At 35.8% G+C, this 26,801-nt stretch overlaps 2 protein-coding genes and 1 long non-coding RNA gene across 3 annotated transcripts; 1 reads left to right on the top strand and 2 right to left on the bottom strand.

Annotated features, from left to right (window-relative positions):
- Window positions 1-787: 787 nt before the first annotated feature.
- LOC129939798 (probable myosin light chain kinase DDB_G0284661) lies at window positions 788-3,557 on the bottom strand. The gene has a single exon (XM_056047953.1). The coding sequence runs from the start codon at window positions 3,193-3,195 to the stop codon at window positions 898-900; it is 2,298 nt and encodes a 765-aa protein (XP_055903928.1). The 5' UTR covers window positions 3,196-3,557; the 3' UTR covers window positions 788-897.
- An 881-nt stretch (window positions 3,558-4,438) lies between these two features.
- On the bottom strand, window positions 4,439-5,762 carry LOC129940962 (uncharacterized). The gene is made up of 3 exons (XR_008780795.1): window positions 5,530-5,762; window positions 5,075-5,467; window positions 4,439-5,017 (listed from the first exon to the last, which is right to left on the bottom strand). It is a non-coding gene; the product is annotated as an uncharacterized LOC129940962 (long non-coding RNA).
- A 10,464-nt stretch (window positions 5,763-16,226) lies between these two features.
- On the top strand, window positions 16,227-25,439 carry LOC129940571 (protein arginine N-methyltransferase 1-A). The gene is made up of 4 exons (XM_056048949.1): window positions 16,227-16,489; window positions 16,836-17,048; window positions 17,128-17,357; window positions 23,400-25,439. The coding sequence occupies exons 1-4, from the start codon at window positions 16,487-16,489 to the stop codon at window positions 24,019-24,021; spliced, it is 1,068 nt and encodes a 355-aa protein (XP_055904924.1). The 5' UTR covers window positions 16,227-16,486; the 3' UTR covers window positions 24,022-25,439.
- The last annotated feature ends 1,362 nt before the right edge of the window (window positions 25,440-26,801 follow it).

Raw genomic sequence — 26,801 nt, 5'->3', positions numbered from 1 at the left:
TCTCAGACGGCGCAACAAATTTGTCCCTCCTTCTGATCTGGCTGTAATTTACAAAGCCTTCTTTCATCCAAACTGAAATATATCTAAAAATATTTGTACAGGGGCCCTTAAAACTTTAAGTCTTTTGGATAAAATCCAAACAAGAATTTTGAAAATGAAAAATGTACAGCACTCGAATACCGCCGCACAATTTTGCTGCCACATTTAGTTCTTATTAGAACAAAATAATGTACATAGATAGTTTCTTGAAAACGAACTTTTTAAATTCCCAATTTCTATAAAAAAAAAGGAGATAACCACAGGTTCCTGATAATTCCAAAAATCATAAAAATCGTTATAACTCGAAACAAAAGCGCTAACAAGAATTACCTAAAACATTTTTCTGCTTAAAATGACACCATGGTGTCACGACCATTGGTCGTTTTATTTGGTGAGGACTGTGCATCGCTTTGTATATAACCAACGTTTTGATACGGAAGGTTACACTGCAATAAAGAAGTTTGTACACTTTTTTTTAGCAATTGTTGTGGGCGTTGCGTTGAAAATAGTTTTAACCAAAACTGTGCTTAGCCAAAATCAATACAACCTGCAAACTATTGACTCCATATCATGGAGCTTAATCGCTTACATAAAGTTCCTATGGAACTTTTAGTTATTTTTGTATCAGATATTTTTTTTATTAAATTTTATTTGAAAGTAACGATATTGCGATTTGTATTCTGTTTCTTTATTTAGCTTATCAGCTATAAAACAACTCAACGCTTAAGACTACAAAAAAATATTATGATTTTCATTCAATAAAAGGCTGTTTTTTATTAATTAATTATTATTCAACAAAATAAGTTTTTAACTTGATTTCACACATCGATTTACATCGTTATTTTTATTTATAGGTATTTATATATTTAGGTAAAACTTGTGCATACGGCGCTGCATGAGACAACTCTCACTGGGTGCTTGCAGATCGTACGTTTGGGCAGGACTTTCACGTTGCTTATAGCCAAATTTCTCCTCATTCAATATTATACCATCACGATCGGTTGTAGGATGAGAAGAAGGAGGATCGCGATCGATGTTCCAATTATTGGAATTTCGCATTTTCAATAAGCAGCAAACGCTTATCATCGAACGAACACAATCATTGCGCCAGCTTATTTTGTCTGTAATTGACTCCTTTCTTGCCACAGCAATAGAATTATTGGTGTTTGACTTGTCGGAGAGCTTTGGATAGTTTTCGTCTTTATCGAACCGTTTGCAGGGAAGACAGATACGATCGTTCATTATGTATTTCTCCATTGTTTGATTCCTGTTGGAGGATATTAGATTTTCTTTGCTTAAATCTATGTGATGATGATTGAGTTTGTCCGAATAGATGAGAGGGCCAACTTCAGAAGCCGCTTGATGATGCTTCTTGTTTGTCAAGTTGCTCCTCAGTTCAGTTAAGGCATATTCGTCATAAGGGCTTTCATCATTGGCGGCAGACTTTATTGCGGTTTTATCATTTTCGAGCTCCATTGCACTTGAATTATTAGATTCAGATTCAACTTCAACTTTTGTCGAATCAATAGACATCACTTGGGCTTCGACTTCAGTTTCAGCATTGACTTGCACGTCGTCGGCTTGAGCTTCAGTTTGCTTCCATTCCATCTTGTTTTGGTTATTTGTAGAGTTACCGTTCTGCACTAGATCCGGCTGTGGTGATTCGAGAACGGTGGTAAGACCGCCGCTACCGCTTTTGGCATCATCGCCGTTATCATTGACTTTTTCTAAGAAGGCATTATTCTTCTTTTTATTGTTAATGCAAATACTTCGTTTTATTGCCCAACCGTCCACTGTCTGAATACTTCCCGGAATCGCAGTTTGATGATAGGAGAACATTTTAGGAATGTAAATATTGGGTCTCTCTTTCTTAAGCACAGATTCGCGCATCGAAAAGTGTTGCAAAATAACTCGTTTGACATTCATGGCCGATTCTGCGAACTTGGATATTTCCTGAGCCGACTGATTCTTGCGAATCAACCCCGAAGTTTTGAGGATGTTTTGATTGTTCTCAATTTTCGTCTTCAACGCTTCTATTGACGCAAACCAGGGGTGCTTTAAGATGTTCTCGGCACTCAAACGCTCCTGGGCGTTCTTCACCAGCAGTCTATTGACCAAATCCTTTGCCTCATCGCTTACACTGTCCCATTCGGAAGCGGGAAAATGGACACGACCTTCTTTGATGGATTCGAACAGCAGTTGCTGGCAGTAGTGGCAACTCTCGCCACGAGTCCAGCCACAATCGTTGCCGCAGTTGCCGGAAAACGGCGGATAGCCACACAGTAAGATGTACACTATTACCCCCAAGGACCACAGATCGCATCGCTTGTCATAGTAGTTGGCTTCGCCAAGAAACAATTCCACAACCTCGGGAGCCATGAACTCGGCACTGCCAACCGGGGTAAATAGCTGGGGACTCTTTGAAGGCATAGCTGTGTCATCGTTCAGCTTGATCCCCGAACCCAGATCAAAGTCACAAATTTTAATAGGATTCAATTTATCACGATTCACACACAGAATATTCTCCGGCTTAAGGTCTCGATGGGCTATGCCCTTCTTATGGAGAAAATCAAGGCCACACGCAAGTTGCTTAACTATCTCGGCCGCATCGTGCTCCGCAAAGCACACGGAATCTTGAATTTTCTTAAGCAACGGTCCGCCGTGGATTTTCTCGAATACCAAATAAAACCTCTCATCGTCTTCGAAAAATTCTATCAACTGTAATATGGCAGGATGACCTTGGCACTGATGAAAAGTTTCCACTTCTCGAAACACACGAGCACGTGCATGTCCAGGTACTTTTTCGATTATTTTCACAGCATATTCCAAATCGGTGTACGTATTGACACACGTCTGAACAGAGGCATATGCTCCCTCGCCCAGAATCTCACCAGTTAACTTATAGAGTTCCTGAAAAGTTGAAGAGTGCAGCGAAGAGCTTGTTCGTTTTTTCTTTTTTCGTCGATTTTTCATTTCCTCCTTGACTTGGAGGATGTCAGCTTGTCTATAGCTTTCCGATTTATACATTTTGTGGGATTCATTGCCAGAAGCCTCGTCTGCGCTATAGTCTTTAGAATTTCCAACTGCCGCTGCCGCAGTTGCCGTTGAAGTTCCCGTCGGTTCATTTTTAGTATTTTCCTTTTCATTAAACGACATTATTTATCTTTACAACTAGAAAAACAACCAACAGAACAGAACCAGATTTAATCCAAAACAAACACTTGGTCCAATTCCAATTGCACGAAGGTTTTTTGACAGCAATAACACCTGATTTCGATTTGTAGGCTATATTGTTTTATACCTGGTGGTTGAGTGATTTTTGATTTCAATCAAATTACGTTGTACGAAAACATTTTTTCGCTATCTACGTTTAAAAAATTTATTCTCTCATCGTACTCTGGATATAAAATATGTATTTAATTATTTAATCTGACTGAATGCCCTCTTCTTTTACTCTACACTTCTGGTTCTCGTTCTTGCTTCTCGTTCTCGGTTCTCGTTACTCCGTACTCGTTCTGGCCTCGAGACATCAACGTCAAATTCGTGGTTTTGGTTTTTTTCTTACGAGCGAGAGGTGGGAAGTGTTGGGATTATTTTTAAAAATGTCCGGCTTCGGAGTATTGGCATTCGGTAAATTAATTTTGCACATTTCCTGTTGTACTGTAGACCTGTCAAATAAGAAATTTGAAATCGCAAAATTATAATGTAGTTTTTTCTAATAAGAGATTTCACATTTAGTCAGTTTATATTTCTAAAATGTATGAGAATTTTTTTTAGTCCGATTGACAGAGAAGTAGAATGAAACACACAAACAATTCACTATTGATCCTCACTTAGGCTAGGCGCGCACATGCAACTTTTTCGAAACCAAAAAGTTTGATCGTTAGTTGCCCAAACATCGCGCACATAAGCAACTCCAAAAGCAATCAACGAAATAAACCAATACACAGGAAACATTTATTCACTTTTTCTATCTCATATACACGAAACGAAATTGTTTCAGATCTGTCCTATCTTTTGCGTATGAAAGAAAAGAGTAAATATATTGTTGGAATTCAAAATTATACATTTTTTTTAATATCATAAGTCAATACAAATTTCTGGAAATGGATTTTTACAAATTGGAACAAAACAAAATACCCCCAACAAAATTGTGGCTTTGATGGATGTTAACTTTTTTCAATTAAAATAAAACATATTTAATTTTACTTTACTTATTTATTTTTAGTGATACAAATAGATATAATAGATCTTCAGTAACTAACTTTATGCTTATACCTTCTCATACATCAAATAAATGACATTCTTATTTAATGAATTATTAAATGAACTTATTCCTTTATTTATTTATTCCTTTTAACTTAATAAGTAATCAGATTAAGATCTCGTGATTAACTTAAATAATTTAGGACTATTGAATCACTTCATCAATTTAACCGCCAGCACTGCCAAAGCCCATTAGAATGGTCGATAATACCGCGACCATTTGGTCCCATCGCTGCCACACTATGCGCCGCATCCAAATACAAATAAGCTTTGTATTTCTTCTTTAATGCAATAACCTCAGGCAATCGGACAATTGAACCCTCCATACTGAAAACACCTTCGACAATTATCAACATTTTTTTCCATGGTTTGCCTATTTTTGGCTCACCATTAATTGTACATTGTCGCAGAACACTGTCCACATCTTTCATGTTATTGTGTCTTTTGTTGTAACTCCTGACAATCGAATGCCAAGTATAATCGATGCATGATTCTTTTCCCAAGTAGTTGTAATTCAGGTTCAGACATCGTGTTTCTGTTCTATTGAACTCGAATGTCCAACCGTAGTCCTTGATTATGAGATCGTTGAGGGTTACCTCCGCCAGGACAATGCAAATCGGTGGATTCCAGCAATCTCGAGCTTTCCGATAGATATAGCGTGATTAGAAGCTCTCGAAGGCATTGTAAAGCGTAACATAACCCTGAAAAAAATCTAATTTTAGACTCAGTCAGTTCGTTGATTTCAAATCGATTCAAATCGTCATCTTACCTCTCGATTAATTTCTTTAGCTACTTTTGGGGCACACATCAATTGATTGATGTAGCCCAATATTATGAGCAGGTAAAAGCCAAGATATACTAGGAAGGCTGTGTGTAGAGGAACCTTTTCGAATGAAGATTTGCTCCGATTAGTATCATCATAGAATTCTCCTCTTCCTGATACTGCTGCTCCCGTGGGTGCTTTTCCATTTCAGTGTTGTTTATGTTATTCTTTATTGTATACAATTCCATTTGCAGTCTGGTTGATAACATTCGACGGCGACAGCGTTGTTTTACTCTTGCCATTCCCATTTGTGAGAGGCGAAACATCATTTGAAATAATTGTGCTTTATTCCATTTTTTAAACGATGACGCACTTTGATACGATTGAAGTCATAATAATCTGAAAATAAAATAAAAATTAAAAAATATGTTTTGTTTTGAGTTACAAATAATAATAACCACCTCCTTTCAGTACATAAATACATTTGACGTTTAAAAAGTAGCAAATTGAATTATGAAAACAAACATACGAGAAGGTTATATTATTCTGCGAGTCTGGAAGTATCCTACTAACCTCGTCACTCTTTAAAGAATCATTCCACTGAAATGCACTAATACAAACATACGAAAGAAACTATTTAGTTGCATGTGCGCGCAGTTACGTGTATCATAGTAGGATACAGACATTTTTTATGGGTTTAAGCAACTAATACATTTTCGCAATCAATGTATGAAAGAGAAAACTAGTGAAATTGAGATGTAAGGTGGTACTCTTCCCTCAGAATTTTTTGTGAAAGGAAAACATTGACTAATTCTTTTTCTCTCTTGCACTTAAAGAAAATTGTTTAACGATTTAGTTGAAAGTGCGCGCAGTTACCTAAAATTCCTTGAGACACAAACTAATAGGGCCCATACACTACACATGCCTGCATGCGCATACAGTGCTTGCGCATGCAAACTGCCAGTGTATGGTGTGAACTGTGTGTTTGTGCAAGCGGCATGAGCAATATCAAAAAATTTTGATATTTTCTTGCTTGTGCATGCAAGCATGAGTGGTGTGTGTGCTACATTTGCTCAGTCAAGGGCTAAAGCAATCAAAATTGCCGCAGCAGCGGAGTCGGAGCTTGACATTTTTTAAAGTTTTCTGTTCAGCGGTGAACACAAAACTGAATTTTGTACAGTTTGCATGCGTAGTGTATGGGGAAAGAGTGTTTGCGCATTTTTGTGCTTGCGCATGCAGGCATGTGTAGTGTATGGGGCCTATAAGGAATTGGTTTGGGGTGATCGTTTAGTTTGTGTCAAAACACAAACTAAAAAGTTGCTCGAATGGGCGACCGAATGGTTTCTGCATGTGCGCGGACTCTCGTATAAGTCTATAGTGCTCAGATTAGAAACCAAACAGTTTCGAAACTAAAAGTTGCATGTGCGCGCCTAGCCTAGTAATCAAATTATGTAGCTTTAAAATCGATGGCTCCATGCAAAACTATACTAAGTGCAAATATGATATTTTTCAGGAAAGAGGTTTAAGGTTTTTGAGTATAAGTTTTTTCTTACTTGATAGAATTCTGGAGTTGAATACATCAGTCATTATATTATTTGTATTTTTTTTAATTAAACGTAGAATCAGTGTTAATGCGTCTTCTAGGTTAAATTGGAGTTGGTAGGTATGTTTATTAGTGTTCAGTTCTTACTTCAAATGATTCTATGTCATGTTAGTATTAAACTGCACAGAAAGAATATATTTGAAATCTATTATAATTTCACTTAGTATGAAAGTGGATGCAACATATTAAGAACACGGGCCCTAAGTATTACTTAGAACTGTTTACTATGAAATTTTTGCACTTTCAATGTATGATCATAGAATATACAAATAATAAAAATAACGATTCAAGATCAACTTTTTCATTTATAACAAAAAAAAAAAAGTTTTGCATTGTTTGTAAAATGTAATTATGTTTAGTCATCATTTTCTTTATCTGATGGAACAGAAAAATGCGGTTTTAATGTCCTGTAGAATTCTCGGTAAATTGATGGAATAAGTTTTTGTTTGCAAAGCCAAATAAGGTCCAAATATTTTTCAGTGGAAACGGCAAAAGGTTCCTTGTAAACTCTTTTAAACACTTCCTGCGGAAACTTTTTTGATTTGTTCTTGTTTCTATTTTTTCTTTTTGTGGCGTTTAATTCTATTATTTTGAATTCATCTTTAAACTAATTTTTGTAGTTCATCACATAATGTTTGTCAGCATTGAAATACAATTCACGAATTTTACTTATTGTCAGTTTTTCGTTAACCGTATTTTGTATCCAATTCAGAGAATATGACAAAAATTTTAAAATCTTTGAAATCATCTTGTATCATTTCTGTTACTTTATAAAACGGTGCTTTAGTTCTTGCATTCCTAATAATTAAATGCCATTGGATTGGTGTGTATACTATTTTATTTTTCTGACTTTTTTAAATTAATGCAAGTACACTATCGCCCCCGTTTGGGTGTGGCCTTTCTCTAAAAATGTATGAGTGATATCTTAAAGTTTTTGGATGCCCATCCAAAAAAAAACGAATAAAACCTTGTTTTTATTTTGTCCACCACAATTGTCTGACCAAAAATTGAAATTTAGTACACCTTTTGTCACGTATTCTTCAATAAATTTAAGAAGGCAGTTTAAAATCTCTACACACCGCTTTTTGGCGATGGTTTTATCCCAAACATAGCAATTGGCTTTATGAGATTCAAGTTCATAAACCGTGAAATTATAAACTTGTAGTTTTCTTTTATAATAAAAGCAGCTTGCATTGGCGGTAGGAGTGGAAAGTATTTTTTGAAGTCAAAACAAGCAGTAACAGTGGCTGATGAAGCTTGTGCAGCTGTTTTGTCTGCTTCTTTTAACTCTCGAGCTTTTTGCTTGTTGAACAAATGTTGATCATTTTTAAATTTTGAAGCATGTTTTCGTATTTCAAGCAGAAATCGCATTGATATTTCTTTGGAACATACAAATTAAAATTTAAATTAAAGTTAAAGATATCACGATGTCACTGCCTTAATGTTAACTTATTTATTAAATCATAATCATAATAATTCAAACCATTCTTCGTAAAGACGAAACATTTGTCCAACTGACTTAATTTCATTACTTAGGTATTTTTTGTTCGAATACTTTCGGCTGTAATGTAATTCTACTAGCGAAAATAACTCAATGTGTTCCTTTACAAACATTTTTGAGTTTTTTATTAACTTATTTATTGGCCTAAAATGCTGCCCTCTTTTATCTGGACTTAGGATTATTCCATTACTCATTGCAATCTTTTCAAAAACTGTCCGGATCGTTTGAGCAGAGATTGAAAAAGTATTCAAAAACATTTTTTGACAAACTTGGACTTTGCGTTCACTATTTTATTAAATAAAAACTAAATTATACTTTCTAGTGCATGTCCTTTATGAAGTTGCACAAACAAGAGTTCGTTTTTTATCATTATTTTTAACAAGCCTTGAAAGAAGTCCCACTGCCTTGTTCTGCATCCAAGTTTATAAAAGCTTTTAAAAAGATTATACCTGGCCTCCTCTGAAATTTTACTTTCACATTTCATCCTGCAAGTGTCTCCACATCCTTTTAGCATACGTTTTTTTCTCTTGAAACACCTTTTGAACAAGTGAAAGGTTTTTCTGAATTTTTTAAACGTTTGGCTTGATTCCGTTTAAAAAGTTTTTTTCCAGATTTGGTTTTCAGATTTTCGGGAGTGTCGTACTGATGGTTATGATCAATAATATTCTTTTGAGGAGGTGTCAAAATACTGTGTGCTGTCGTGGAAATGCTGGGGTCAGATGAATATTCATTGTCTGGGGCATATTCGCTTCCACTATCTTGAAAGGGCTCTACAAAAAGAAGCAATTAGTTGAGAACAAAAAGTTTTTTTTACCAAGTTACCTAACAAATCCGACTTGTCACAAAATTGGACTGTCATGCCAGAGATCTTGGGTTCGATCCCTACTTGTGACATCTAAAGTTTTTTTTCACGGGTACTGCCTCTTGCGAGGAATTGACAAATACTCCAAGTGTAACTCATGTCATGAAAAAGTGCATTCTCAAATTGGCCGTTCGGATTCGGCATATAAACTGTTGGTCCCCTGCATTCCTGATAACATTACTCGCATACAGGAATGGTTGAGAGTTGTAAGTCACTAGGCCCTAGTTCTTAACGGACTGTTGCGCCACCCAATTTATTTATTTTTATTAAGCGAAGCAATGATACACAGGCCTTAAAATATCTGTACCCAATCCAGTTTCTTCAAATTTCTTCTATACTATACTTTTGAAATCGCAAAAAGGATAATCCGTTATTTTGGATCTTAAGTAGGAAATATTCACAAAACTGTTGCAGGCTTGGTATACTTTTATACATATTTTGTAGTAATTCGTCAAAATTAAAAAGTCAAACCATGGCATTGCTGGACAAAAGTGTTATAAAAAAAATCTAATAACTACAATTGTCACTTCAACACTTAAAGTAAGTCAATGTGAAGTTAAGATGCACATTATGTTATTTAAATTTGTTCAGCCTGCTTTACAGAACAATAAAGAACATCACTTAATTAAAAGTCTGGATCGGCCCTTGCAACTTACTATACTTTATTTCCAACAATAATTACCTTCATATTTACTTTTTTTAAAATACATGCATGAAACTTACAAAAAATTTAACTTATAATGTTAAGCATTGTACCATTTAATAGTTATGCAAATTTCCTAAACGTCCATTAGTCGATTGCAGCTTGATGCATTTCGCTTATATTTCAAAATCATTTTCTAAGCAGGAAGTTAATGGTTTCATTCTAAAATTAAAATCTTCCAGAATACTTTAAAGACGTGTCCGTGAGAGAAATAAAGCTGCTCAAAAGCAAACAATGAGCGTAACTTCTCTGACCTGAACATTATCCAGGGTTTTGTTCTTCACTTATCATGCAATAGATAGGGATGGATAATGTTTGGTTCTAGCAAGATATTACATTTTTTGCATGGACATTTTGAGTTTGGGACTCCATCAAAAGAGTTCTGCACTGAACTGGTCAACGCGCTTATTTTTTTGTATTTGGATGTATTTTAAACTCCTTTTAGACTAAGTGTGGAAGCCTAAAACACTTCTTTGAATATATAAATCCTCGCATAGCTACTTGGTTTGCCTACAATCCAAGGCTCATTAGTAAAATTGTATGCATGCTTGAAAACAAGGAAAACATTCTACTAGATATGGATTTCTGGTCGATTCCTCACCTATAAAGCTACACTTCTCCTCTTCTTAGTTTGGTGGCAAAAGTAATAATCAACAAGCTTTTTTTAAAGAAACTAAGGACCTCAATTACTATAAAGTTTGACAACATTAGGTTCGTTCGCGTACCCTCATAAAACAGTACAATTTTACGACAAAATACGAAAATTAAATAAATCCTAAATTTCTTCGTTTTTCGTAAAAGAGCTGAGCACTCACTAGAGAGTAAAATATTTCCCCAACCTATGTTAGCCCAAGAAATTTCTTTGGCTGATTTTTGAAAGGTGTCAAATTTGATAGGGACATAAGGGACTGACAAGGAACCCTTTTACAGAAAGCCTAAAATGTATAAATAAATAAATCATAGAGTAATAAAGTTCAGCTTTCAATTGAATGAAAAAACATGATCAAATGTTATTTTCATAGAAGTAGACTTGACTTAATAGTTACAGAGATTTTTCTTGACTAACTTTCCAGTCAGCTTTCCATGGAAGCTGCCTTAATTGGAAGATATTTTTTGGCAGTTGGCCAATCTGATACTAGAAACTTGCCTAACTTTCAATTCCCTTATGTTGTCTGAACACATTTAATGCACTTTCTTTTTGATTCACAAATCACAATTCCATGCAGATAGTATCACTTACTGTATTGCCTTTTTCAAAAATAATGGCTTCTTTACTTACTTTACTTTAGATGACGCTGCAGCGCATTGTACTCCTGGGCCTCAATTAATAACTTGCGCCAGCTATATCGATCTTGCTGCCTCCAGTTTTAAATACCAAGTTGACGTGCGTCGGCCTCAACTTGATCACTTCACCGGAGATGAGGCCTGCCTCTGCTTCTTGTTCCCTCAGGCTAAGCGTTGAATACGTTATGGGCTGGAGCTTCGATGTTCGTTTGCTCGACATGCCCTAGCCATCAAGCGTTGAACACGCATTTTTTTGACCAGTGGCAAGTCGCTGTACAGCTCGTATAACTCATAACTATTTCTTTTGCGCCAGATGTTATTTTGCCTGTCGACACAAACCGGACTATAGATCGTACGCAGAACCTTCCTCTCGAAAATACCAGGAGCTTCTTTATCCAACTGGGAGAGGACCCATTCTTCTGAACCATACAGCAAGACTGGGATGATTAAGGTTTTGTACAGTGTCTCTTTGGTATTTCGCGATAGGGCCTTATTCCTCGACTGCTTGCTTAGGCAAAGCAACAGCGATTAGCAAGGGAAATTCTACGTTTGATCTCAGCGCTGATGTCATTCGTAGAATTAACAGCAGTGCCCAGGTAAACAAATTCGTTTACCACCTCGAAGTTATACCTGTCAATAGTCACGTTTTGACCAAGTCTACGGTGTGAATCGAATCTATTTGACGACAGTAAATACTTCGTTTTGTCCCAGTTAATGTCAAGACCCATTTTCTTTGCCTCAGACTCGGTACTAGAGAAGGCAACTGTCACTGCTCGATTGGTTCTTTCCATAATGTCGTTGTCATCTGCATATCCAAGAAGATGGGGCCACTTGTATTGGCGTTGGCGATGCTCACCACTCTTTCAAGAACAATATTGAAGAAACTACATGACAGCGCATCGCCTTGTTGAAGTCCTCTGGTGGTTTCGAAGGTTTCGGTTGAGTCTCTTCCAATTTTGACGCAGCAAAGAGCATTTTACAACAATCAATCTTGATAGGTCGTATCAGTTTGGTAGGAGTACCAAAACTCAACATGGCACGGTATAGTCCGTTCCTGTCTGCAATGTCATAAGCAGCTTTAAAATCGATGAAAAGATGGTGTGTTTCGATGTTATGTTCTTGGGTCTTTTCCAGGATTTGGCGTAGGACAAGATCTTGTACACCTCCGTTTTGGCTTTGTTTGCCTGAGCACATTCGGAGTTAAACCAGGGGTTACTTGGTGTCGGCTGGGAGAAACCTAGCACTTCTTCTGCAGCATTCCTGATGGATTGTTTGCAAAGCTGCCAGTGGGTCTCTGGGCACATCTCGTCCATTGTAGGGTTTCTCGCAAGCTCTAGGAATACTCGGTTGGCAAAGGCATTGGCGGTATCCTCCTGTTGCAGTCTTCCAACGTTGAATCCACGAGGTTGTTGTTCGCTTTAGAGCTTCCATGGATATTCGTACGTGCAGTTTGCATCAACTAGGCAGGGGTTGGAATCTATGTTGGCTAATCTGGACGTACGAACGCCAAGTATGCTAGAGGAGTGTCTTCCGTCAATAGCAACATGATCGATTTGGTTGCATGTTAGATCATCAGGAGACCGCTAAGTACCTTTGTGGATAACTGGAGGAGTATTTTAACGTCATTTTTGGGACATTGCTCATATGTTTTGGCAAGGAGCTCGTAGAATTCTTTTACATACATATATTATTTATGCCTCACAGTTTACAGTAATATTATTGCCGAAATCGTTGTTTCAAAATACCAAATGTGTATTCGACAGCTACGCGAGACGAACTCAGTTTAACATTCAATTTTGTTTGTACATTTGTGAGGTGACCGTTATATTTAAATGGTGTCACTAAATTTGAAGTACATGGATAAGCTGAATCACACAGTAAGTGGTAACCTATTAATATTAAATTGAAATTGTTATCTACATTGACTTGAATTAGTACCACAACGAAAGGTTTCTAATTTTGTATATATAGAGGAATTTCAATACAAGATATTAGCATTTATGTCGAAAAAGTGCTGATTTTTAATGGTTGGACATTTCGAACTTCAATCTCAAATATCTTGGATCTCCCATTAGTTATCGACAAAATATTTTTGCAGATATATCCGGCTTAGAACAACCTTTAATTTGATACCAAATTCATTGGTGTACACTCCGGGCCGAAAATGAGCATATTGTTTTGTCATTTTGCTAGACAATTTTACCCCCACTCATTGAAATAACTCAATAATTAGTTATTATTTCAATAGAAATTAAGAATTTTTGACCGAACTTTATAAAAATTAACAATGAAACAAAAGTCTATTATAGTTGGTCCGTAATGGCCCAACTATAATAGACTTAACCGAAAGTAAGCTAATGTCAAAACCGAACGAAAAGTTATCAGAAGTTATCGTCAAAACAAAAAGTAACCATAATGGATTCAAGTAAGGTTTGACATTTGCTTAAGCTCGAGCCATTTAAATGGCTCTTTCGTAATTGCGCGAAAGTTAGCGAAATTTAACGAAACTGAGCAAAACGTCTATTATGGTTAGTAACATATAAGGCTGCGTATTGGTTCGTTCTCTTAAGCTGGCTTGAGGTCGGTTAAGTCTATTATAGTTGGGACTTAAGGCTGATTTAAACTCTTAAAAATTACTAATTTCTTTATATGAAAAAAATTGCAAATGATTTGTCAGGTCTATGAACTAATTTAATTTTCTTTTGTAAAAACTGAGTGAAAGATACATAGATAGAGATAGATAATTCGATTTATTACCATTCTTTTATACACATACATATGTACAATGTTTATCTAATTGAAGTTTTTTTTGTTTGAATGAGCATTTAGAATATAAATTAAAGATATTACTGTTTAAAAATAATTCGTTTACAATTTGATTGCGGTGAGACATTGCACATCGAAAATAATTAAATAATTTATTTATGTTTCCTTCACAGTTGAGGAGGGCAACTATTTCTTCTGCTGTCTTTGCAAGCAAATTTCTGCGTATTTCACACAAAATTAGACACTTTCCTATGAAATGAATTACACCTTCCCATACTCTTAAGTTACAAAGGCTGCAGTAAATAGGCAGATCCTTCCGATGTGATATATAATTAAGGCTTATCATTTTACCACTCATTTTGAAAATTGTCTACTATTATATAACTATTCGAAAGTCTGTTCTACAGTACGCAGCTTCTAGCTTCTTATACCTTGAGAGTCTTACATATTAAAGACTTTTTTGATATAATCAATATGACATTTAATAGTTTTGATGGTAATCCTGTCTCAATTGATATCAAATAGTTTGGGGTGTTTTTCGGTAAACGAATGCATCTTTTAATGAAGAACCTCTGAAGTTTTTCGACTGTTTCAAACGTCTCCTTTAAAACTTTCAGATTCCATAACCGGCAAAAACACATTTAGTTGGTTAATCATCAAATGTAGAGTTTCGGGCGAGTAAGCAAACAATATGACGTCATCTGCAAAAAGCAACGCTTTGGTGAGTGTCCTCGATATTTTAATTCCACCAGGAAGAAAATCAATCAGTTCCTCTATGAACGAGGCAAACAAATTTGGGCTTAAATTGCAACCTTGCTTGACTCCCATCTTCGATTCCAAACTCTCCGACTTTTCCGCCCATTCCATGCCGCTGCCTTATTTTCGTCATAGATGGTTTCTAGTACCTACCCAAATTTGTCAGACATCCCATACTTGTAAAGCTTAAAGAATAGTGATCGGCGTTCAACAGTGTCAAAAACTGCCTTGAAATCGACAAAAAATACGTACAGCTTCTTTTTTTGTTCAAGAGAGGTTGCCGCTATGCTTTACAGTAAAAAAATATTGTCGAATAGCTACTTCTAAAACCTGCCTGAAATTCTTCAAGCATCTTATTATCATGAATCGAACGGGTCAATCGGTTATTTAATTATGTTGCGAATATCTGGTAGGTGGCGTTGGGAAAGGATATCCCACAGTAGTTGGATGGATCATTAATGTTGCCTTCCTTGTGTATAGGAAAAATTAAGGCATTTTTTAACTATTCTGGAATACTTCCAGTATCCAAAATTGTATTGAAAGCCGTTAAATTTAAAGTTAGCCTTTCTGTTCCATATTTAAAGAATTTCCAGTGATATACCATCAGGTCCTGAAGCTTTTCCGTCCTTCAATTTCACTAATACCGTTTTAACTTCATCATGAGTTATGACACTATCCAAAATATCATTCTAGTACGGAGGTTTAACGTATTGGATAGGAAGCGTAAGACTCTATGGGTTCAAAAGTAATGTGAAGTGATTATGAAATACATCGATATTTAGTTTCAAACTGATTTTTGGGTTTGCTCCATTTAATTGGTCAATCGCCATCCAGAATTCCTTGGAATCCTTGCAGTTTGCAAGTTTAAGAGAATCGGTTTCATAAAACTTTGTATTTTTTTTTTAAATTCTGCATTTGCTACTAAATACATTTTTATAAAGGAATGGCAGCTAAATTTTCTAAAAGCTTTTATCCAACCAAATGATTTTTCGCGTGCTTTTCGAAATTTACGTCGAACCATTTTTTCTTACTTTTAAGAATTTTTCCCTGGTATTTTCTCGATTCTGGGCATGAAACTTTTATATAATTTTTTCAATGTCGCCTATTATGATTGTGGTTGCTGTTGGAAGATTCCGTTCCAGGTCGCATCGATACTCGTGCGCTCTGTCTTTTTTTCAATATAATTTTAGTGGTAGCTTTAAAACCGTTATATTGTCTTGTTCTATTAAGTTATTTCGGAATTCAACTACTAATGGCAAGTGATCAGAAAACGGGACACTTTTGAATATGAAATCTGAAATTATAGGAATCCAATTTCCCTTTATTTGACAGTAGTCAAGCACTGAACTACCTTGCTGGCCTACGAAGGTATACTCTCCACACTTATCAGTCTCAGAAACTCTATTTAATATTCGAAACCCAAAAGCATCATAAACATTTAATTATTTATTTCCTCGTGCAAAACTGTAATTATTCAAAAAGTGGCTTTCTACTAATTGAACTACGACTTAATATAAGTCAAATGCAACCGCAACCTAAGGCTTACTTAAACCCTACAAATGCTACGAAATCTACTACAAACATTCTACTACAGAAATTACTCTAAAACCGCCATATTGATTGTTTGCAAGTGTGCGTGTGTTTTCAATTCCCTTCTCTTTCTGCCTTCTACATTCTGTTCTGTCTCTTTCTTTCTCTGATGATCAACCGTGACAAGAAGACCGTCAAATCGTGCGTGTGCGGTTAAAATAAATTTCATTTGCAAAAATTTCCCGGAGATATTTTTTTATTTTCGCAAAACTACACATTTCCTTTTACATTAGAAATTCTTAAGTTCAGGATTGTAGCCAAATTTGCGTAGCTTATTCTTAGGAAGATCCTTTAAACAAAATTCCAAACTGAAAACTCAGCGGAACCTAAGCGAACCTCCCAAAATAAAGAAAATGGTAAGTTTGCACAAATTAAACGAAAACGAAACGCCTCGCCTCGTGAATTCCGATAGAAGCAGAAGCAGCGTCGTTTGATTATAATTTTTTTTTTCTTGAAATGCAAAATTAAAGAGATTAACACAAAGTGGCGCAAAATGTTCGTCCTTCTGTAAAACACGTGAATGAGTTCTTTTTAAAAGTACCTCAATGGTTCTTTTTAACAATTGAGTTTGCCGGCATCTGTTTAGCCGCATCGCCGCGCCGCCGAAGCACTATAGCTTGGCCAATAGCAACACAATCGCTTTTCCTATTAGAACTTTTTTCTTCTTTATTCCTTAACACGCGTTATCCTTTCCTATTCCAGTCAGAAGATATTGCAATGGAAAACAATAGCACTCCGGTGAAGAAGATCAATGCCACAACGACGACAGCGAGTGCCGACGAAATGACATCACGGGACTATTACTTCGATTCCTATGCCCATTTCGGTATTCACGAGGAGATGCTCAAGGATGAGGTGCGGACCATAACCTATCGCAATGCCATGTACCACAATAAGCATTTGTTCCGTGGAAAGGTAAGTTCGGTTTGGTTTTTTTTTTTTTTCAAATTGTGTGTCTAATCGATTCCAACCTCGAATTACACGCGATGCGCAGGTGGTGCTTGATGTTGGCTGTGGAACTGGCATCTTGTCGATGTTTGCCGCGAAAGCTGGAGCTGCTAAAGTGATTGCTGTTGATTGCTCGAATATCGTGGAGTATGCTCGTCAAGTTGTGATTGACAATAATCTTACAGATGTGGTCAAAGTGGTTAAGGGCAAAATCGAAGAAATCGAACTGCCCGATGGCATTGAAAAAGTTGACATCATTATCTCCGAGTGGATGGGGTAAGTTTATAACTTTTTATTATACTATTTTAAAAACATTATGATCTTTATGGTATCAAGCAAGCTTCTAATGGTATTAACCTATTATAATAAATGTATAACTAGCATCGTATCTATCCTAAAACACATTTAAAAGAAAAATGGAGTTTTACTTGAAGGCCTAGTCGTGCCATAAATAAAACTTCAAGAACTTGTTGCTCAAGACATCCATTTCATATAAAATTGTTTTCTTATTTTTCTAACTCTTTGAATAGTAAGCAATGAATAAGTGCCAACGTTGGTTTAGTTTTGCTTCTGTTTTCTTAGATTTTTCTTGTTTTAAAAAACACTAGGAACCGCAATAATAAATCAGGTTCTCTGCCAGGTTGATAAGTCTTTAATCGCGATAGAAAGTGAAAGTATTACAGGAACGAACACGACTAAAAACTTTTGTGAAGAGAAATATAATCTCCAGAGAATCTAGTTAGGGAGTGTCTTCACATATTGACGCTCTATACAGGTCATTTGTTAATAAATGGGCTCTAAAAAGTTATCGTGGAGTGAAAAGGCTTTTACTGTAATAATAAAAGATTTTTACAGTTGCATAAGTTTATAACAAATAAAACAGTACAATTAATGCGACGTTATCTTATCAACTTAAAACTGTTATTCAAAGGGGGTTAAACGTAACCATCACCAATCTTCTGTAATGGTTTGTTTCCAAAGTTTCTCATCTCGCCATTTTTGGGAAGGAATGTTAAAAGTTGTTAGAGATGTGGTAGATCTTAGAGAAACTTAAAAATTAGCTCTTGGAGACTCTGTGTTTTCATCCTTGAGATTATTTTTTGTGGTCTAAATTGATTTTTGCTGAGTTAAAACATCTACACAGTTAGTTGACAAGCCAACTCGGATTCCTGACGTTGCATACACTGTCAGCGTATTATCGCCTCTAGGCACATCAGACCATTGTGGCATATCTGAAAATTTCTCATGCCAAAAAACGCCAGTTTAGGTTAAAACCCCTCCGAGAACCGTTTGGCAATATGAAAAAGCCAACTGGGACGGTATCAATGAATTCTTGAGGAACTTTAACTGGTCACTATGCTTCCTCGATAGTGACGTGGATTCCAGTGCAGATTTGATAACACTCTTAATTCTTTGTGGACTGAGAAATTTTATCCCGAATAAGGTAAAATCTATCAAACCCAAAGAAAACTCATGGTTTTATTCGAGCTGTAATAAACTCTTTATTAGGATCAAAAATGTAAGTTTCGGGAGCCACAAAGCCAACCCAACTGAGAAAGTTCTTGAAATTCTCAAAACCATGAAATTGCTTGGCCTGCGTCTATAAGACCAATTACCATCTCTGGTTTCGGTTTTTCCTCCGTCGACTCTGCCGATGTTGTTGAATCAATTCTCTTAATTAAACCAAAAGCTGTTGGCATTGACGATATACATCCATCATTTCTCAAAATTTTACTGCCTATTATTCTACCATATTTTTAACTTCATCATCATGTCTGGTCACTATCCTTTGTAATGGAAGCTAGCGAAAATCTTACCTATACCAAAAAATTCCAAAGGGATAGAGTTCAGGTCAATTGCTATTTTGCCCTTCTGTCTAAAGACTTTGAAAGACTCATTCAAAAACAATTAAATAATTTTCTAAATGCCAACAATCTAATTACTCCTATGCAATCTGGTGTCCGGAAGAAACATAGTTGTATCACTGCCCTAATCAATGTTATTGAAGACTTGAGGATGTCAATGGATAAACATCATGTGTCATTTTTAGTCCTCTTAGATTTTTCGAAAGCTTTCGATTCAGTTGACCGCACATTATTACGCAGTAAACTTATTAACTAATTTAATTTTTCTTCTTTGGCAGCAAACTTAATTTTTTTATACTTTACAGGTAGATCACAAGCTGTGGAAATAAATGGGTCGCTATCAAATTTCCTACCGAATTTAAATGGTGTTCCACAAGGCTCCATCCTTGGTCCATTGTTGTTTTAAATGTACATTAGCTTTACTTAAATTGTCCCCTCGGTTTAATTGAAAACTACATTGAATGCTTATATGAGGATCTTGAAAGGATTCAGAATTGGTCAACAGCAAATAGGCTTCAACTAAATCCTTTAAAGACTAAATGTATAGTTATTTCCCGAATACCTCTTGATCTGTCTTACTTTCCTCGTATTGTCATGAACCATACCCCGATAGAATTTTTTGAGACGCCTAAAAATTAAGGAATAATACATATTACACCATAGTTGGTAAGACTTATGGAGCCCTGCGTCCATTGTTTGCGGCCCAACAGTATACTCCCATAAAAACGCGACTTTTTTCTTCTTTTAGTTACCAAAGTAAACGAAAACTTACAGTCGCATTCAACAATATTGTCCGCTATATTTTTGGACTTCGAAGATATGATCACATCTCAGAAATTTCAAACCATATTCTAAACATGTCATTTGAAAACATGCTCAATTTTCGGACATTGTCCTTGCTTTCTGATATCCTTCTTTCACAGACACCTCGCTATCTCTTCGACAGAATACGACGAAACTCATTTGTCAGATCATTACAACTTATCAGCCCAGTTACTCTTCTCTTACTTCTGAACGTCAATTTTATGTTAATAGCATTCGGCTTTGGAATGCCTTGCCAAGATCAATAAGGGAGATACGTGATGCTGTCAAGGCATAACTCAAAATCAAAAATTACTTGTCAAGATCGTAATTTTGTACATATATCTAATTAGTTGAAATGAAATGAACAACAAATGAATCATTTAACTCAAATTTGTAAATATATATGTATATAAATTTGTTTACTATTTTATAACGATTAAAAACTATTGTTTCAAAATAAAATGTAATACTTTTGTAAGAAGCCCTCTGCAATGTAGTACCTTTTGTATATAGTTCCATATTTTTGTTTAATACTACACTTATCACTAGCTTATAAGATATTTTATCTTAATGTGTATGCGTTTTCGAAATTGAAATAAAATAAGTTCAAACAAGCTAGAAAGACCTGTAAGGGGCATATACGACGGATTACATTTTTGTATGACCAGAAATCACGGCAAAAAATACTACAATGTCCCAATGGTAGTAAAAATGTCTGGTTATTTGTAAAGAATGTGCGTAACACTATGTCTTCGTGATTCCTAAACTCATTTCTAATGACACACCCTATGTAAGCTCGATTAGTAAAGCTAATTTGCTTGCAGCACAGTTTGCTGTTAATTTGACGCTGCCAGTGAGTGACATGACTCCGCTTGTACTTGAAAGCGTAAACTATTCTATGGGACGAATCTTCTTTCGCACTCCTTCAGTTACTAGAGTACTTACAAATCTTGACTTTCACAAATCAGCTGACCCGGGTAGTATTCTCCCTATTGTTCTGAAGAGGTGTTCTTCAACGCTGGAGAAATCAGTATGCTTTTCCATCTGTCATATTCTAAGGGTCTCTTTCCGAGTAGATGGAAAACTGCATTTGTACAGCCTGTCCCTAAAAAAGGCAAACCCTCCTCACCAACTAATAATCGTAAAATTGCACTTACATCCCTTCTTTCCGTGGTCATGAAAACACTGAATAATTGTCAGCTTAAGAAATATCTAAAAGAACGGAAACTTCTTAATGACTGGCAATATATTCATAAATGCGCCTAGTTGGTTGAGGTCTTCACCCTCCTGAGTGAGCCACCTGAGTCGCGGTCTTCCTCTACTGCGACGTCCCTCGGGGTTGGATTTGAAGACCTTCCTAGCTAGAGAGTTGATGTCCGTTAACCTTTATTCTGCTAACTAGCAAAAGATTGAAAATGAAGAAACTTAACTAGAAGTTAGGATGATATTTTATTTTTAAGAAATATCTTTGAAAAACTTATTACAGTAAGTGTAACGTATAAGTGCACATATAATTAAGTCATCTGCAATGAAGTAAGTTTATAAATACGTAACCCTATTGAGGGCAACTCTTGTACCTATTGTGCATTTTGTATTTAGTTGAATATCCTTTCTGTTTTATTACTTGTGCGCATTTGTTTTGCATTGTACCTACAAGCAATGAACACTGGACAGGAGTTATTTTTCACCACTCTTCTTTAAAAATGTTCCAAAGAGAAGCCTTTTCTAAGCCGCAACTGGCTTTTTATGATACCCCATAGATTTTCTATGGGATTCAGATCCTTGCTTTGAGCAGGCATGTCCAAGTCTTAGGTTGAATTTGATTCAAACCAAGATTTAACGACCCGAGAGCAATACTTCTGGTCGTTGTCCTGTTGAAATGTCCAAGCCAACACTAAATTGTCACCATAATCCATATTTAAATGACTATCCAAAATGTCCTTGTACATTTCTCCTGTCATATTTCCATCCCCAAACCATCACGGAAAACCCTCCATGACTTACAGTTTTTTTTGTGTATTTCGGGTTCACCTCTTTCAATGGAGGTCGCGTCACATACTGTCTTCGTCACTGCCAAAAATGTTGAACTTGGATTCTTCGCTCCACACGACCAAATTCCAAAAATTTGAACTTTTATGATGGTGTTCTTTAGCAAACCTCATTCTTCGAGCAATATTTTTTTTTTGACAGGTTGGGCTTACGTCTGGCGATTCGTCCATTCAAATTATTTTCTTGAAGTCGTCTTCGTATGGTTCTTGCTGATAATTGAACATCATAGTTCTCCTCCATTTGGGCTTTTAATTGAACGGATGTTAAAAATGAGTCCACTTTAGAAAGCCTAATAATGTTTTGTCCTCAGCCGGAGTCGTTTTTCGTGGCTTTTTTCGATGTAGTTTCTCAAAGGTTTATTGTTTTTTAAAATATTGATCGGCGTTCCTAACTCTACCTCTACCTCAAAACCTAGTAATTTGCGTACTTTCATAACATTTTTGTACTTTTTGAAGCATTTGACAATAATTTTTCCTTCACATTGAGTATTAAGCGCTTTGTTGGAAAGCAAAGCATCTTTTAACCTTAGGTGACATACGGTTCTTATATTGAGATAATGTAAGTTGTTAACCGTTAAAAAAAACAGACACAAAGTGATACAGAAAAGCTTTATTGAAGAGAATAGGGTACATTCATTTTGTGGCTTAATTGTATGACCACGACTGTATCTTCTCCTCCATTCAACATCTATGTGTATGGGACCAAAAATGACCCGAAGAATTTTTCACTCGAAGCATCCTAAGACGCTCTCATCTCTCTTTGACAGGGTCAAGGCGTCAGCCCCATAAATGAGAACCGGGATGATGAGTGTCTTATAGATTGTGATTTTAGATGCTCGAGAGAGGACTTTACTTCTCAATTGCCTTCTAAGTCCAAGTCGTTGTCGTTGTCTGTGTTAATAGTGGTGTCTAATTAGACAAAGTCCTTAAGTACCTCAAAGTTATAGCTGTCCATGGTGACGTTTTGTCCAAGGAGTCGTTGTTCAGTGTCCTTTTTGGATGACAGCATATACTTGGGCTTGCCCTCATTGACCACTAAATCCATTTTCTTCGCTTCCGTCGCAATGCTCAAAAACGCTCCACTGACATCACGCTTTGATCTTCCAACTATGTCAATATCATCTGCGTATCCGGGTATTGGATGGACCTTTAGAAGATTGTGCCTCTAGTGTTGACGGTAGAATTTTGCACAGTTCTTTCCAGATCGATATTAAAGAAGTGACAGTGCATCGCCTTATCCAAAATCTTTTTTGACATAAAATGCATCGGTGAGATCTTTTCCGACCTTGATAAAGCAGCGTGCATTCTTCAACGTTATTCTGCACAAACGGATAAGTTTGACAGGGATGCCAAAACTAGACATTGCTCTGTAGAGCTCTTACCTATAGATGCTGTCATACGCGGCTTTAAAATCGATAAAGATGGTGGGTATCGATTTGAAGTTCCTGGGTGGGAATACAGTGTTTAAACTCCTTACACCTTACCCAGTCGAAGAATCTTAGCATTTCATTCGTAGAAAGGCGTTTTTATATAAAAATCCTGATCCTAACTATAATAACTTACTACCCGGTTTTTCACATATTATTTTTTTTCTTTTTCAGTTATTGTCTGTTTTATGAGTCCATGTTGGACACAGTACTGTACGCGCGCGACAAATGGTTGAAATTTGACGGTATGATGTTTCCCGACCGCGGTACACTTTACATTACCGCCATCGAAGACCGTCAGTACAAAGATGAGAAGATCAACTGGTGGGACGATGTCTACGGTTTCGATATGAGTTGCATTCGAAAAGTTGCAGTCACCGAACCACTTGTTGATGTTGTTGATCCCAAACAAGTAGTGTCTACATCTTATATGGTTAAGGAAGTCGATCTATACACAGTAAAGAAGACAGATCTTGAGTTCTCTTCGCCCTTTAATCTAATTATCAAACGCAATGACTTCGTACAGGCATTAGTTACGTATTTCAATATTGAGTTTACAAAATGCCACAAGCGCCTGGGATTCAGTACATCCCCCGAAGCAACATACACACACTGGAAACAAACCGTTTTCTACCTCGATGACTATTTGACAGTTAAGAAGGGCGAAGAAATCCATGGAACATTCAAAATGAAGCCCAACGAGAGAAACAACCGTGATTTAGATTTTACTATAGATGTTAATTTCAAGGGTGAACTGTCAGATGTGCATGAAAACAATACATACCGAATGCGCTAAAAATGTACCAATTCAAAACTAAAAATAAAATTAAATAAATAAAAACAAATACAAATTGCAGTTTGCAGCGAAATTGAAATATATTACCAACCAGCAGCGTCAGCGGTCTTCAATAATAAAAACAAAACAAATTATTTGCCAATTTATGATTATATTGTTTTAAAACAAAACAAACTGAACATTTAAAAAATAAACAAAGAACATCCGCTGGCTACTTCCGTCGTGTCGTTTTCAAGAAAAACACAACAACAACTTAAACAAACGAAATTCAGCTACATCTAAATAACACATTATCCATTTATATCAAACAAGACTTTACTTTTTTTATTTTAGAAATATTAGTATGTGTTCCAATATTACTCTGTGCAAACTATGTAAAATAAAACTATATTGTTTGTTTTCTCCATTTATAAAGGACCTAATTATCTCAAAAAATAAACAAAAAAAACATACAAAAAGAAAGAAATAAATCAAGAGAAAAGATCTATGATAGTTTTTAAACTTTGAAATGTAATTTTAATTTTCATAACAATGGGAGATAATAAGATAATTAAAACATCAGGGTGACAATGAATGTTTGCTAAGAAAATGATGCTTTGTATTAGATATTTTATATTATATCAATGAATGAGAAACAAAAAATTACATTTAATAAACAAATAAAGAATAAACTGTAGTTCGTACGCAACAATAATAATAAGGCTTTTTTGTTGTTTTCTAGATTTCACTATGCTTATAACTTGTTTTCGCTAAGAACACAATGGTAAAGCTTCAAAAAATCTTGTCACAGTTTGCTTAAAACGATTTTTCACGGGTACAGCTCCGAAGATGTTATTAACTACTGTCAAAAACTTTTTCATGCGATCAACCATTTCAAAGGTGGAAAGTTGAAAGCCCACAGGGGCCTTATTCAGCCTTATCGGCAATTCCTTTGGAAATATTTCTCTCACGGAATTTTTCTCTTCTCGAGAACACATTCCTCCTATTAGGAATTCCTGGCGGAATGCTTTTTCCTGGGAATAAGTTTTAACAATATGAAACGAGAAAAAAAATATTTGAAAATAATGTTCGAACAGTTTGACATTTCATTTTCAAGAAAAAGCAAAGAAGTTAGCTTTGATACAAAATAATTAAATTTGTTAAACATTTATAAAAACGCAAAGAATATCAGTTTTGTTGTTATTAGAGGAAGAAGAGTCAAGAAGGCGAAATGAGCCGAGTGCCTATACGACGCAATTTGAGAGACCACTCTAATCCTTTGGAGCTTCCACAAGCACTGTATTTTGAAAAACCTATTTGTTTGAATCATCACATTTGTTATGAGTATCCTTTATCCACAGATTTCACAATTATTATAGAGTTAGTAAGCCGTTGTTCAAATATTTGGTCGAAAAACTGTCTGATTTTTTGCCTCATGCGCTACTTTGTCGAAGGAGGCTATCAGACAGGGGGGCTATTATGAAAAACGAAACTCGTTCAAAATAACGCTTATTCGTTAAATTGCGATTAGAAAAAACGACTGTAGTGACACTAAATCGTCAAATTGCGATTAAGAAAAACGAGAATCGTAAAAATGACGATACTCGTATTTTTATTTACGAGTGCCTTCAGCTCTCGTTCAGCTTTTGTTTTGGGGGTAGATGTCAAATGTCATTTATTTTTTTGTTTGGTTGGTTTTTGTTTTGTTAAGTGCGCAAAAAAATGCAAGTAAATAATAAATAAAATTGTCAAAAACATACAAATAAGTTATTTCTTACCTTCTAGGCCTACAACTAAGGGGCGACTTTCCATTACCGCAGCACAAATTTCCTTCTAATTTTTTTATAGTTAGGTAGGGGTCTCAATAGAACATGTTTTAAATATTAGGGCGAGGAAACAACTTTAAGTCATAAAAAAAAATATTTTCTTTTTCGGACTTAACCCTACTTTTTTTTGTATTGCATTTTTTGAGCCTAAAACAAGTTTTTTTTAATTGATAGCACGGCGTACTAACAGCTAGGTATGTAAGGGGAGGCATGCTGCCCCCCTGCAACCCCCCTGCTTGGGGTCACTATACAAAGTACTTTTCCATTTGAGCACTAAAATAAAAGAAATTACCAAGAAAAAAAAACAAGTATGGCAACACTGAACAAAAAACAGGGAAGAAATGTCAAAATCAACCATTTTTGAGTGTTTTGTATGGAAAAAAGTGAACTTTAAAAATTAATTAAAAATAGAAATAAATGTTTCCTCGCTCTAAAATTGCTATATCTATCGAATAAAAAAAACCGTGAGTCGAAATTCGTGCTGCGGTAATGGAAAGTTGAGCCACAACTAATGCTAAGCAGTTGGATTTGCTTTTAGCTTTTATGGAAACCAATCCAAACATAGCAAAAAATTACTTGCCGACGAGCCAAGCCAAAGCCAAATCCAAAATTCTTTGGAAGGCTTTGACTGATAAGAACTTGGAAGGCTCATTGGGTGCATTTCCTCTTCTTCGTTAGTTTGGGATTCATCTTTGCTTCTTCCTCGACTTTATTTATATTTTGACATTTGTTAATAGGAGTGAAGTTAGTTGCTCCTTTAAAAAATTATCATTTTTCGTTTTTGCTGGCAACTTTTTTTGCTTTCTATTTTCGTATCTTATAATCGCTCTTCACCATGACTTTCGTTTCTTCGAGTTTCGTTTTTTCTGCCGTTCGTTTCGTAATTAATAATAAGGGCCCAGGAGTGGATAAGGATCATGAAGTTGGGTTGGCTCAATCTTCATTTTCCGAAGTCCTTTCAGTTTACTTGTGTTT

The sequence above is a fragment of the Eupeodes corollae genome, chromosome 1 (genome assembly GCF_945859685.1).
Source record: "Eupeodes corollae chromosome 1, idEupCoro1.1, whole genome shotgun sequence".
Taxonomy (NCBI): Eukaryota; Metazoa; Arthropoda; class Insecta; order Diptera; family Syrphidae; genus Eupeodes; species Eupeodes corollae.
The sequence above is the reverse complement of the archived record's forward strand: the minus strand, read 5'-3'. Positions and strand labels throughout refer to the sequence as shown.

Excerpts from the sequence above, each read along its gene's own strand:
- LOC129939798 (XM_056047953.1), bottom strand. The coding sequence starts at position 3,195 with ATGTCGTTTAATGAAAAGGAAAATACTAAAAATGAACCGACGGGAACT.
- LOC129940571 (XM_056048949.1), top strand. Across the intron at positions 17,049-17,127 it reads AGCATTTGTTCCGTGGAAAG|GTGGTGCTTGATGTTGGCTG; the intron begins GTAAGTTCGGTT and ends CGCGATGCGCAG. Across the intron at positions 17,358-23,399 it reads ATTATCTCCGAGTGGATGGG|TTATTGTCTGTTTTATGAGT; the intron begins GTAAGTTTATAA and ends TTTCTTTTTCAG.